Genomic DNA, 12,674 nt, shown 5'->3' with positions numbered 1-12,674 from the left:
ACTAACTCCGTCCTTTTACTAGCTGGAAGATGATACAGCTGCCTCGCACGCAAGCCTCACCAATTCCCTCATTCCTATATTCAGAGGATGAGCTGCTGTGTGCTCCATGTGCCTGGAATTTTAAGAGAAATCCAAGACTGAAGGACTTGTGAGGACCTGCCCCATAAACAATGGAAACATTTAGGAGGGACAGAGAAAGGAAACGGTTTCAGCAGAGGGGTGGAGAAGGAAATGTTTCAAGGAGAACATTCAGAGATGCAAACAGCTGCCTTTCAGCACCAGTGCAAATTAAATCTCTGTTATCTACTCCTTGCCCTCTTTTTGTTCCACTTACACATACTTTTTATTTTTAGTAAGAGTCTATTTTTGTGTGTATGTTCTATCAGAGTTTAGTATTTCTTTGACTATATACCACATATAAGGGATCAGGCACATTTAGAGTACTTAGCTAATGAAAAATGAAGATGTTCTCTAGCACGAATAACCAACCATCAACCAAACATGAATCATATTTGCTCTAGAAATTCACAACACACCTGCATAAATTTTGCCCCAAACTGACTATTAGCCAACTGTCGTTCCTCCATACACAGAGAGGACTGCCAGGCAGTTAAGAGATACTTAGTACTCAGCTGGGCCAAACAGTTGGCCTTCTGGCTAATTCTCCCAGGAGCAAAATGACTACTTAGATAAAAATGGATCCTCTGTCCTTTCTTAATTATAAATAAGGCTTATTGCAAAAGTAGTACGCAGACGTTCCAGAGAACAATAGAATCTATGAGCAAAACCTTTGAAGTCACCCAAACAATGTTGTTGATTCATGTTATACATAGGAACTAAACTTATTAGTATTTACATTGTATAGACCAAGAAGCTGAGAGTTCCTCATTCCCCCATACACAAAAGAACAACACCTTTCTAAAATCACCCTCTAAGGCAACTAGAAAAAGGAGACAGGTCACTTTCCTCAAAGTGTCCCACCTTTTCTATTATTATACGAGCGTGAGTGATATTTCTGTACAAAAAGCTCACTGGTGAGCCTGTGTTTTTATTCTTAAGGCAAAAGTCACAGCTGGATCTCAGCTGAAGCTTACCTCCCACGTTAGTGCCAAACGGCTCACGGCAACATTACTTAGTCCCATGACGATGGCAAAAAAGGAATTCAGATTTTTGTACTCCTTACAGCTGAAACACAAGAGGCACATGTGTGGGTAAAATACCACTTTTGAGTGAGATAAAAAAATTAGAGTTCTATTTTCTGGTAGTCGTTAATATTCGTCAGGTCTCCTTTACGAGAACAGGCAAGCATAGATTTAATGCACTGTGTAAGTTCCACTTGGGTGACCACGTTCTGCTGTTTGATTTCTCACTGTAATTTCAGACAGGTGATGGTTTTGGCCATCTAAGTTCAGGTTTTGAGAAGGAATTTAAAGACACCTACCCTAGGGATTGCTATTATCATCCCAAAGCTTGCTAAAAGCCTTGTCGAACCTGGAGGGAGACATCTCATGGGAGAGGAAGAGAAAAAGCAAAACGTCCTTGAAGACTTCCAGACTTTTGGCTGGAACCGGACCCCTCCTCGGGCAGCTTGAGAGGAAACTGAAGAAATCATACTGCTGCAGCCACCATGGCTTCTAATTTGTTGAAATATTATCAATTTACAAGTCACGATCCCTGTGCGCTCAGAGTTTTCAAACTGAGAAAAGATGAACAACTAACTAAAAAAAACCCTTATTTTCTCTGTTTTACTGGTGTTGGTGAAGCTGATCATTTTGAATCTGTACTTATGTCACTATTAGCTTTTACGAATATACATTTAGGAATAGAACCAAAGATTCTTATTAGAATGGCACTATTTAGCCCAGGTACTTGGTTTAATTTAAACAAAGAGAGAGCAGAAAGGAATCCCCAACTTCTTCATACCAGCTCCTTGAAAAGGGAAAGAAGAATTCATGTTGTACTAAATGCAAATCCTTCACCCCAAATCAATATGGTCATCTAAGTTGACGACATCATAATTAAATCCTGTTTGGATTAATATTTTTGTAAAAGGCTAGTTAAATTGTGGCATTTCCTGCCCATATTCTCCTAGCAGAGGCAGCATTGAGTGATTCTTAAATCGTCTGTATGGAAATGGGAAAAGAGATTTCAGAGAAGCTGCAGCGTGTCTCATCCCACTGGAGAGAAAGCAAGTCCTTTGCTGTGCTGGGGCAGCGGCTCTCAGGTCAGGGGCTGAAAGCCACTTCAGAGACCCCGGGGGCTGAAGGCCGAGAGTCTAACTATGGACACATGTGCACCTTTGTCCCGTCTACGTGATCTTGAAAGGACATGCAGGACTGCCGACCTGCCTTTCTGGTCACTGCTGACAACTAACTTTATCACCCTAGGTAAGTCATGAAATTTCTCTGTGCCTCAGTCTCCGCATCTGTAAAAGGGGAGGATAACACATGGACCCCCAACTCCACAAAGCTCTGGGCAGATCAAAGACCTTAAACAGAATATGTTGAAGTTCTCTAAAAATATCCCACAAAACATGCTCCTGCCACGAGCTTTAGGTCTCATTCTGGTCGATCTTGGTTTATGAAAGTCTACCGTCTCCTCCAGCTGGGATCTGTAAAGAGCTCCACTCCAGGATGGCACAGCTTAATAATGGTCGAATAATACAAACCAATTTATACTGAAGGCCAAATCCACCTACTCATTCCCCTAATCAGAAAGAAGAGAGACAAGAAAGGCAAAAACATTTTAAAAAGTTCCTGAGGTTTTGAAACGCTCTCTATCTTCTCTCTGTAAAATAACAGGATTAGGCCCCAAAAGGCTTCCTCATCTCCACATCTGTGTGCAGATCCCCTCTCTCTTCTCCTGGCTGCACTTAGCATGGCCAGACTAATGTGAAGAGAGAAGCTGCTCCTTATAGCGGTAAAGCACATATTGTCGCAGTTTCCGTAATCACCCCCTTTCAGATATGTGAAGGCATCAGTCCCTTGCAACCAGGCTCTCCAGGCTGCTAGGGCTCTATGCTGATTGAGAAATTCATAGCAACTTTTTACCAAATCTTTCTTCAAAAAGGCAGCTTTCTCCAATTGAGAGATACCAGCATTTGAATCCAAGGGGTTGGGATACCCTGTTGAACTCTCAAACTTTTGGCAAAATAATTCGAGGCATTTGGCAAGCTGATGTGTATGAAATGTCCAGAAGCATTTACTTCTTTGTTTAGCTCTGGAAATCAGACTCTGCATGGGACCTAAACTATTTGGTTCAAGAAAATTGCCTAGCTGGGGTCACTTGTGTCCGCCACGTTCCGGGGCTGAAGCTCCCTGCATTTACAAAGGAAAGAAATCTCCCAGCCACAAGCTACATTTAGCATTTTATTTTTAGCATTGTGGTGATACCAAAAACATGGAAGTAAACAGGAGGTTGTCAGGCATATCTAAATAGCAGGAGAAGATTAAATTCATGTCAGGGAGAGATCTAAGTGGCCCCTGCAGCAAATAAATTGTTTCCCATGAAGTACTGTTCAATAGAATATTTATAAGACGCTTGCTTCTTCTGATGTTTATGGAGATGATTTTCATGTAGCAGGTTCGCTCGCCTTTATGCATTTCACCGATTTTATTCTGGCTGAGTTCGAAGCGCGGCTGCACATGCATGTTCCCACTGCCCTCTACTGGCAAGAACGTGTCATGTTGTGTATCAATTTGAGCCTTTTAAACAAAACTTTCTACAACAGAACTTTGCTGAAGGACTCTAAACTGAGGGAGGCACAAAGTCTGAACAGTTCAGAGCAAAAAGAGGCCACGACTTTGACTCCAGCATCAGTGCCGTAAGATGTTAATTTATATATTGATGTCAAATATTACAAAAGCCAGAGAAATTCGTCTTTTACAAGAATTCACTTATTCTCAAGCCCCTGTGGTTGGTCCTTGTGCATAAAGGGATCTTATATCTTGCTTTTCTTTTTAAAGTGCAGTCTAAGAGAACAAAACAAAAACGCACCTCAAACATTTTTCTCTTTCCAAGCTAACGATACTTACTGGGCTGCGATCTTAATAAATTTTTTTAAGAGCTGAACACGCTTGCTGGGCTGGGGACAAAGGCAAATCTCGGTGACAACCCAAAACTGAATTTCATTAAATCTTCTCAGGAACAAATCCAAGTTTGCTGTGGTCTTTTTAAAATTATGCCTTCCAAATGTGTGATAGATTAGCTCCAGCTAGGGAACAAAAGGAAAATGATGTCACTCCTTTGTTTTTTTTTTTTTTGAGGAAGATTAGCCCTGAGCTGACTGCTGCCAGTCCTCCTCTCTTTGCTGAGGAAGATCGGCCCTGAGCCAACATCTGTGCCCATCCTCCTCCACCCGACCTGTGGGACACCCACCACAGCATGGTGTGCCAAGTGGTGCCATGTCCGCACCCGGGATCCGAACTGGTGAAGCCCGGGCCGCCAAGAAGTGGAATGTGCACACTTAACTGCTGCGCCACCAGGCTGGCCCCTCTCCTTTGTTTTTAAATCAAAACATCAGTGGGGCTTCTCTATTCGTCAAGACAAATTGACATTGGTCAGCAAATGTGACTACGATCTCTGACTGGAATAGAACTTGTACTTGAGATCTGAAAGGCTTCAATGAGGCTTGTTAAACATATAAACCCCGGTGCTGTTGGCTTAACAGACTCAGGAAGACAGAGCTTACTGTAAATCATAAAAATTTTTCTTTCACACTCAAAGGCTTTATAGCAGGCTTTATTAATAAAAATATTTTAAAAATCGTCATGTGGTTTCCATACGGCAGTGCGTATAAACATTTGCAGTTGAGCAATGCCAGCAGACTTCATCTCGAATTGCTCTGGTACCTACTAACGCTCCCAATCGAGCGCCTTACCTCATGCACACAGTTGAAGAGTTCCCAATCATAAATTGTCATCTGGTATGCTAAATCTTTGGAGCTCATCAGTTCAAAAGTTCCCACTGTTCCAACAGTTGGGCCTTCCTGTTCTGGCAGGGGAGTCTATGAATAATAATGCAAAAATATATCAAAACCTCAAAATAGTCAAGGACTTAGTGCTGAATGCCTTAAGGAGTTTCAGAGGGGAAAGGATTCTGGAAACGCTTTCAGGAAGATCTCAAAACTTTGATTTTGCCCAGAGGATAAAAATGCCTTTGCTCTTAATGCTCACTTGCTTCCATGCCATTTTTATAGTCATCATCGTCCCTAGAATCAATTCCACTCACTGAAAAATGTGGACCCTGGCAAAGAAGATTCAGGGAGGAGTGATCTGTGCAGATTTTCTTCGGCTGGAGCTGAGAGTTCCCTGGAAATGATTCCTTTTCCCTGGTAAAGATGTCAGAAGTTCTTAGAGATTTTTCCCTCCTATTTCCCAGTGAAGCTGTCCCAAAGCAGGTACTGGCATGGCGGTTTTGGACACTCAGCCCCAGCGCTGCTACCTATTGCAGGGGCTGGTGACTGTGGAAGGTTGCTGCATCGCCATCTCTTATCCCACACTGCCAGGGGTTACCAGGTGACAGTGGGCTCTGTGTACTGAGATTCCTCCACCCACTGGGAGAAGCTGGATTAGGCATGATATTCACATGCTTATGGTGTCTGGGGCCAGGTATCAGAAAACCAAACTCTGCTACTCTCCAGAAGACCCCGGGTCAAAACATTCCATCCACCTTACTAGTCGCATTTTTATTTTGAGAAATGATTTACAGCGCTTTTCCTTAGTGAGATGAATGATTTGCGTACATTGGAAACTTATATATAATATATTAATACCTACTGATCTAAAATATAACTGCAAAGTTACAGAAGTCACATGAATTGAAAGAGAATCTCCCTAATATCATGCTAACCATATCTGGATATTCAATATTTAGGCTGGAGGTAGTAATAATGTGCAAATTCCATCATCATCATTATTATCATCATTGCCCATAACCATTACATTCTACAAATGGCCACTGCACTCTGGACACTAAAGAAATTACACACTCAGCATGTGGGTGGTTCCTGCGTTTAAAAGCATGCAGACTAAGAGAGGAGTCTCCCCTGACCAGTAAGTACCGCACTGCATATCAATAAACAGTCAGCTGCTAGCATTCATTTGCACGTGTAAAGGGACAGACCAACACACACCTGGCTCCCAGATACACAGATAAACAGGTGAGGGAAGATGAACGGGCTTTCTGAGAGTTAGTGGGCATTTGGAATGAATGTGTGGCCTGAAGAGGTTCTCGGAGAAAGAAGCTGGACTTTGAAAGAGAAGCAGACGAACTCAGGTGAGTTAGAACAGCGAGGTGTTCCCTGAGCTTACAGGATGGTCTGTTGCAGGTTGGAGGATGGCAAGGGAGGCGTTGACGGTGGGGAAGCTGTCATGAGACTCGTTTGGCAGGAACAGAGAGCTCAGGGACCAGACGGACAGCTCGAACAGCTTTTAGAAAACCTTTGAGTACCAGATGAGGAGATTAGGTTTTGCAATAGACCAGGTTAGTGCCAGCTTTAGGGAGCAACAGACTCTAAATGTAAACCTCACTCTAACTACACAGGACTGATTCCCTAATGGCTCGAATGTTTCTAGCTCTGGGAAGTTGGGGTCACAGTACCTAGTACCGAGGCTTGTTAAGAGGACTAGATGGGAATAATTTAAGTGCAGCAGGTAAGCACAGTGCCTGGCACAGAGAGGGTCCCTATCCTTCCCTCCCCCTCAAATTAGTTCCTTCCTAGATGCGCTCCAGCAATGCAAAGGCATAGGAACGTGTGATCAGCACAACACCTGGATGTAAGAGCTAAAGACTGTTGTTCCTGATTCACTCCCTGCAGGGGACAGAGAGCAAGGAGGGAAAACAATTGCTCCAAAGTTTTGAAACTTAGGGAACAGACCTGAAGCTGATGGGCAAAGTAGCTAATGGAAGCAAATAAGGAGAATGGTCTCAAGCAGGGTAGGTCATAGGTAGAAAATTGGGGGAAGCTTTTAAATGCGAGGTCTGAGGATGCCCTCTCAGGCTGTGACTGGCTCTCCACATTCTCCCTTCCCTCTTGCAACTGCTATTGTGAACACAGCCCCTCTGCTCCTCTGTGGAACTGCCTCTCCGACTCTGTTCATTAGGTTGGCTCTCTCCCCAGTCAACCTAGCTCCCTACCTGTTTTCCTTGAAGCCTTAATGGCTTTTCATACAGGGGATAAATTTACCCAACTACCACAGGGAAGATGCCAATATCAAGAAATACATAAAATTCTTTCAGTTGTGGATGCTGGTCTATCATTCCTGCATCCCTTTTGAGAGAATAACAGAAAGTCCTGTTTTATTCGAGGTGAGGGGGCTCACCAAGCCTCCTCCCTCCTTTGCAAAGGGCAGGCTGACCCTTTCCCTCCATGAACCACACTGAAGAGGCATCTGAGCAGCAAAGAGTGTCCCTGTATCTCACGTGGGGAATTTACATGCTGACCCTGGGCCCCTAGGAAACATCTCCTTGGGCCATTTTCTCATAGAAATCCCTGTGGAAATTTCCTGCAGGTGAGGCGCCACAGAGCTTATGTAGGGTCTGCCTTAAACAGACATCTGAAAACTGCCTACGTGGAGGCACAGAACTCCCACAGACTCTCCTTCTCTGCTCTTGGTGAGAACTAATTTCTTTGTTGAGGCTGGATGGTGGTGACTGGGAGAATAGTGTTGTTACCTTCCCATTTTCCAGATGAGGAAGCTGAGCCATAAGAAAGGATGTGCTGATTATCAGTGACAAAGAGATGGCTAAAGTGAGCTGCCACCCTAGCTCATGCTTGCACTCCCTCTGTGCCTGGCTCCACAATGGCACTTGTCATATTAGATTCTTGTTACACTCTGTGTCCCTCAATACACTGTGAGCTCCTTGAGGCACCATGATGGATTCGTCTTCAAGCCCAACCCAGAGCCAGAACCATCCACAATGCCTGGAATGATGGAGTAGGCACTAAATAAAAGTCTAAGGAATCCGTGACTGGATAAAAGTAGAACCAAATTGCAGTACAATGAGATTTTATTGTAATTGGCTCTGTACTAATATTTATGCTTCAACAAAATGTCTGGAGAGTAAAGCTCCAGAATCCAAACCCTCAAGCAACTGGAATACATCACTGCACTCTACTAACTCTAGACAACACAACTTAGCACCACAATTTGTTCTGTTCCAGGCTGTTTGCGTTCATCTCATCTCCCTATCTTGACCATGACTGTGGTAAGGACAGAGGCTCCAGGACATTGGTCTAGTGTCACACAGAAGCTAGCACAGCACACAGCATAAAGCAGATGCTTCAGAAGTATGTGTTGATGAATAAAGGGTTTGGCCAACATTTTGTACTGCAGTCATCCTGTGTGTGATTTTTCCTAGAAGGACTGCCCTCAGAGAAATCTTGAGAGAGATAGGAAAGGAGCTCTGTGTCCACCGTTTTGTGACACAGGTAAGGTTTGACCGCTCCTTAGGATGATGACATAATTCACAGCCTACTGAACAGCAGAGCACCCACAGGGAAGAAGTTAAACAAGTTCAAGTCCAGGTACTGGCTGCAAAGTGAATTCCTTTCAATCACTCAGGCCTTAAAATGGAAGCCTAGCCAGGACCAAGAACTTGCAGGCTGCAGGATGATGTGCACATAAACAGAGGCTGACAAAGTTAGTATCTGCCCCCCAGGGAGCTGGAGTCGGTCCACACTTTCCATCCACGCACCACGGTGTTGCACACTGGGGCCAAGAACTAGCTGGCAAGAGAGGCGTGAGCACGCCTGGCAGAAACATCACGTAGCACCTTCAACGGGGCTATGGCTAAACCAGCTTTTGATGGCTCTCATTTCCAGGAGAGGGCAGCAGAACTCACGACATTTTCCCTCCAATCCTTCAATCTTGAGAAATATTTTTTAAAAAGCAATGAATGTAGTTGACTAAAAAAATATATGAAAAGGACTATGAGTAGACTCAGATCTTATAGCACCAGTGGGTGAGGCAAGGCCAGGGTGCTCATGGCCACGAGGGAGGAGGCATTGGTAAGAGAACAAATGCCACATTTGCCAAGTTCTTCTCCAGGTAAATTCAAGATATTGCAAAAATCCACTTAACTGTGCTAGAGTGCACAAAAATGCAAAAAGAGGGTTCTCCTCAAATCAGAAAATCAGAATTACCATGAGGCTAAAACGAGCTCTAAAAAGTCCAAGGAGGGGAATCTTGGTTTATCTATAGACTCTGATTTCATTAAAGGTGAACATATTCACGTATTAGCCATGCAGGTAAACGATCTCCCACGATACACCTTACCTCTAGCTCCTGTGTTGCATATCTCTCTCCCTGTTTTAAAGATTTTATTTTTTCTTTTTCTCCCTAAAGCCCCTGGTACATAGTTTTATATTTTAGTTGTGGGTCCTTCTAGTTGTGGCATGTGGGACACCGCCTCAACGAGGCCTGACGAGCGGTGCTATGTCCACGCCCAGGATCCGAACCAGCGAAACCCTGGGCCGCCAAAGCGGAGCGCGCAAACTTAACCACTTGGTCACCGGGCGGGCCCCTGCATGTTTCTTAATAAAGAAGCCCTGTGTGTCCAAAGATGGAAAAAACTAGTTCTTTATCCTCTGAGCTGGCCCAACAGGCTTTTAAAGATTCTTTAATAGCTACTCACCTCTCTGCCTAATTTTTTTTTTTTTTGGCAAGGCAGCAGCCCTACTCTCTGCTCCAGGAGATTATGGGTGGAGCCAGTGAATGGTTCAGGCAGAATGGTCAGCCCACTGAGCCCCAAGGCAGACATTTCACCTGGCATGGGTTCCCCCATGGCCTGGACCTGATGGGCTCTGTATGCAGGTGGGCTGAGCTGGTGCGAAGTTGCAATGCCCTCTTTACACCTTGGAACCACAGGGCCGAGCCCACAGTGCCCCCTTCCTGCCTCCACAGCTCTGTCTTGCTCAAGCCCTTAGCCCAGTATCCTGAGGACAGTGGTGAGTTGAGGGCCTGAACCGGGTCAGGGCTCTGGCAAGTGGAATAGGAAGCCCAGTAGGTACAGGTGGGAGGAGCTGCCTTTTTTTTTTTAAGTTAATTTTTATTGAGTTTATGATAGTTTACAATCCTGTGAAATTTCATTTGTACATTATTGTTTGTCAGTCGTGTTGTAGGTGCACCCCTTCACTTTGTGCCTACCCCCACCCCCCCCCTTTCCCCTGGTAGCCACTAATCTGTTCTCCTTGTCCACATGTTTAAATTCCTCATATGAGTGGAGTCATACAGAGATTGTCTTTCTCTATCTGGTTTATTTCGCTTAACATAATTCCCTCAAAGTCCATCCATGTTGTTGTGAATGTGTGCCTAATTTTTATAGGATAAATAGAAGTGAACCCTACCACTTGCATAAAAGAGAGTAGGCGATTCAATTACTAGCACGAGCCAATTAATTCTTTATCCACAGAGAGCTCTGTGTGGCTGGGAACAAGTGTTTCAGAGACTTAGAGAGGACTGCTGGCCTCTGGTGTTTCCTACACAAGACAGAGAGAACTTTCTGGGAAGAGCACTTTTCTTAGACCAGAGAGTAGCTTTGCCATAATGCATATCTACATCCCCGGAGTATGATAAATCATATCTTGTCTTAAAAAAATTATTTCCATCCTGGCCTAAGTATTCAGATTTTTAATATTAATATTTAAACTGGAGACATTTCAAGGAGAGGAATGACTACAAAGAGTTCTGAAAGCTGAATGATGTCCCAATAGTGGTGCTCCTTGGCTAATTTCCACCAAAGGAAATCTAAAGATCAGAGCATCTCAAATGAACACCTGAGGCTTACCTAATAGACCGCAGAAAAAGAAAAAGCCACGTAGCATTCAAGATTTTTTAGCAACTAGGTCCAACGTGACTGCAAAATTAAGCTGCAGACAAGTTTTTCTGATTGCAGACGCTGCGCCAAGGAGGCCATCCACACCTACCAGTGAGTCGAATTGCTCTCGCGGGCAAGCAAACAGGCGTCCATTAATGGTGAGCGTTGTAAATACTGAAACATCATTAGGTTTGAGCACCACCTTTTCTGTGAACATAAAAAGCATGAGATTGCCTATTAAATGCATCTGAGATTTGCAGCACTGCTCTAATCACACCAACAAATTGCCAGCTCAGTGATTTACCGGAACATGCAGAGCGACTGCATAAAATACAGTACTGAAGGGACCCGCTGGATAAAAAGGACGCAGCATTCACATAGCACACGACACTCAGGATGCCATCAGAAATGACCACAAACAGGAATGGAAATACCGGAGAGTCAATTCACCCAGTACTGTGCTCCAACCGTAATGATATACAAAAACCACACTTGCTATTTATGTAACAAGTTATGTTTCCAGATGGTAATAACGCCCAGCACTTTGGAGATGGAAAGACCACTTTTAGAAAACTTAGCTTCTGAGATCCCACATGCATTTAGATGCAAATTTATTATCATTTTTTCACATATTCCCTAATTCAGAGGACAACCGCATTACCCAGATTAAGCCTCTTTATTCCAAACTGAATTCATTCAATAAATATTTACTTAGCATTTACTACATGCTGGACGCTGCTCTAGCTAGGCATTGAGAATACAGAAGGGAACAATACAGAAAAAAATTCTGGTCCAAAAAGAGCTTACATCATAGTGAGGGATGCAGACAGTGAACAAGATAAATATATTAGAGAGTGAGCAGTGATGAGGAGAAGAAAATCGAGCGGGGAAGCAGGCCAGGAAGTATGTGTAAAGGGGAGAGGCTGTGATTTTAGAAAGGGAATCAAGGAAAGGACGGGGGCCCTCGGTGAGACACTGACATTTGAGTGAAGACCTGAAGGAAGTGAGGGAGGGACCCGGGAGAGTGAGGGGAAGACTGCGTCAGAAGGCTCCGCGAGGGCAGACATCGTGGGTCTTGTGCAGCTGGCACAGAAATGGAAGGGGGGATCTCTGGAATCCAAGATGCACTTTAAAATCCTACATCGGTGGAATCATTTGCCTTTAAACATGGCAGAAATGGCTCACCTGATCCTGTCGGATCCCCCAATGGCTATCAAACCATTACTGGATAAATGAACCTTACTGCTCCTTTCTCCAGGCTCTCACAGCAACACTTGCTGACCATTCCTGGACTCTTGCCAGCACGGACTGTAGCTGTTTATTTACTGTCTACCTTCTCACCAGCAAACGTGGGGGCTGTGTCTAACTCATCCTTTCCTGTCATGGCCACACTAAGTGGCCAGTAAATGTGAATAAACGACATTTCAGGAAAGCACAGAGTAATCAGGCAATCCCATTGGGGAAAATACTCCTCCTTTCGTTCAGTGAGCTGGGTTCTGCCCTCTCTACTGGGTAAGGAGGGAAACCATCACCATCTAAAAAGAAGTAGCCTCTGACTGCCTGCAACTTCAGACTTTAGCTTGTTAACCTAGATGCCCTCTTAGGGTCTACATTTCTCAGAGCTCCAGGCTTTAACCTTTTTTGTTTAGAGTTTATATGGAAAGAACTCCAGGCTGACATCCACACCAGAGTCCTCAGTCCAGCTGGCTCAGATAGATCTCTTCACCTCTCCCTGCTTTAGAGTGGGTGCCTACAAGATAGGGGGTGTTAGATACTTATCCAGCCCACCTCTAACCGCATTATTTCTGTTATCTGTGGGAGCACCCACAGCACCGATTTGTCCCCTTGTATCAGCT

General features: G+C 44.2%; 1 protein-coding gene across 31 annotated transcripts in view; it reads right to left on the bottom strand.

Annotated features, from left to right (window-relative positions):
• The window catches only part of RAPGEF4 (Rap guanine nucleotide exchange factor 4), a 296,774-nt gene that overhangs the window by 18,122 nt on the left and 265,978 nt on the right, over positions 1-12,674 (bottom strand). For all 31 annotated transcript variants that reach the window (XM_070580180.1, XM_070580182.1, XM_070580195.1 and 28 more), the window contains 4 exons: positions 10,928-11,025; positions 4,880-5,005; positions 4,035-4,213; positions 1,095-1,185 (listed from right to left, as the gene is read on the bottom strand). In XM_070580180.1, coding sequence (XP_070436281.1) covers positions 1,095-1,185; positions 4,035-4,213; positions 4,880-5,005; positions 10,928-11,025 — 494 coding nt within the window. The remainder of the gene's footprint in view (positions 1-1,094; positions 1,186-4,034; positions 4,214-4,879; positions 5,006-10,927; positions 11,026-12,674) is intronic.

The sequence above is a fragment of the Equus przewalskii genome, chromosome 17 (genome assembly GCF_037783145.1).
Source record: "Equus przewalskii isolate Varuska chromosome 17, EquPr2, whole genome shotgun sequence".
Classification (NCBI taxonomy): Eukaryota; Metazoa; Chordata; class Mammalia; order Perissodactyla; family Equidae; genus Equus; species Equus przewalskii.
The sequence above is the reverse complement of the archived record's forward strand: the minus strand, read 5'-3'. Positions and strand labels throughout refer to the sequence as shown.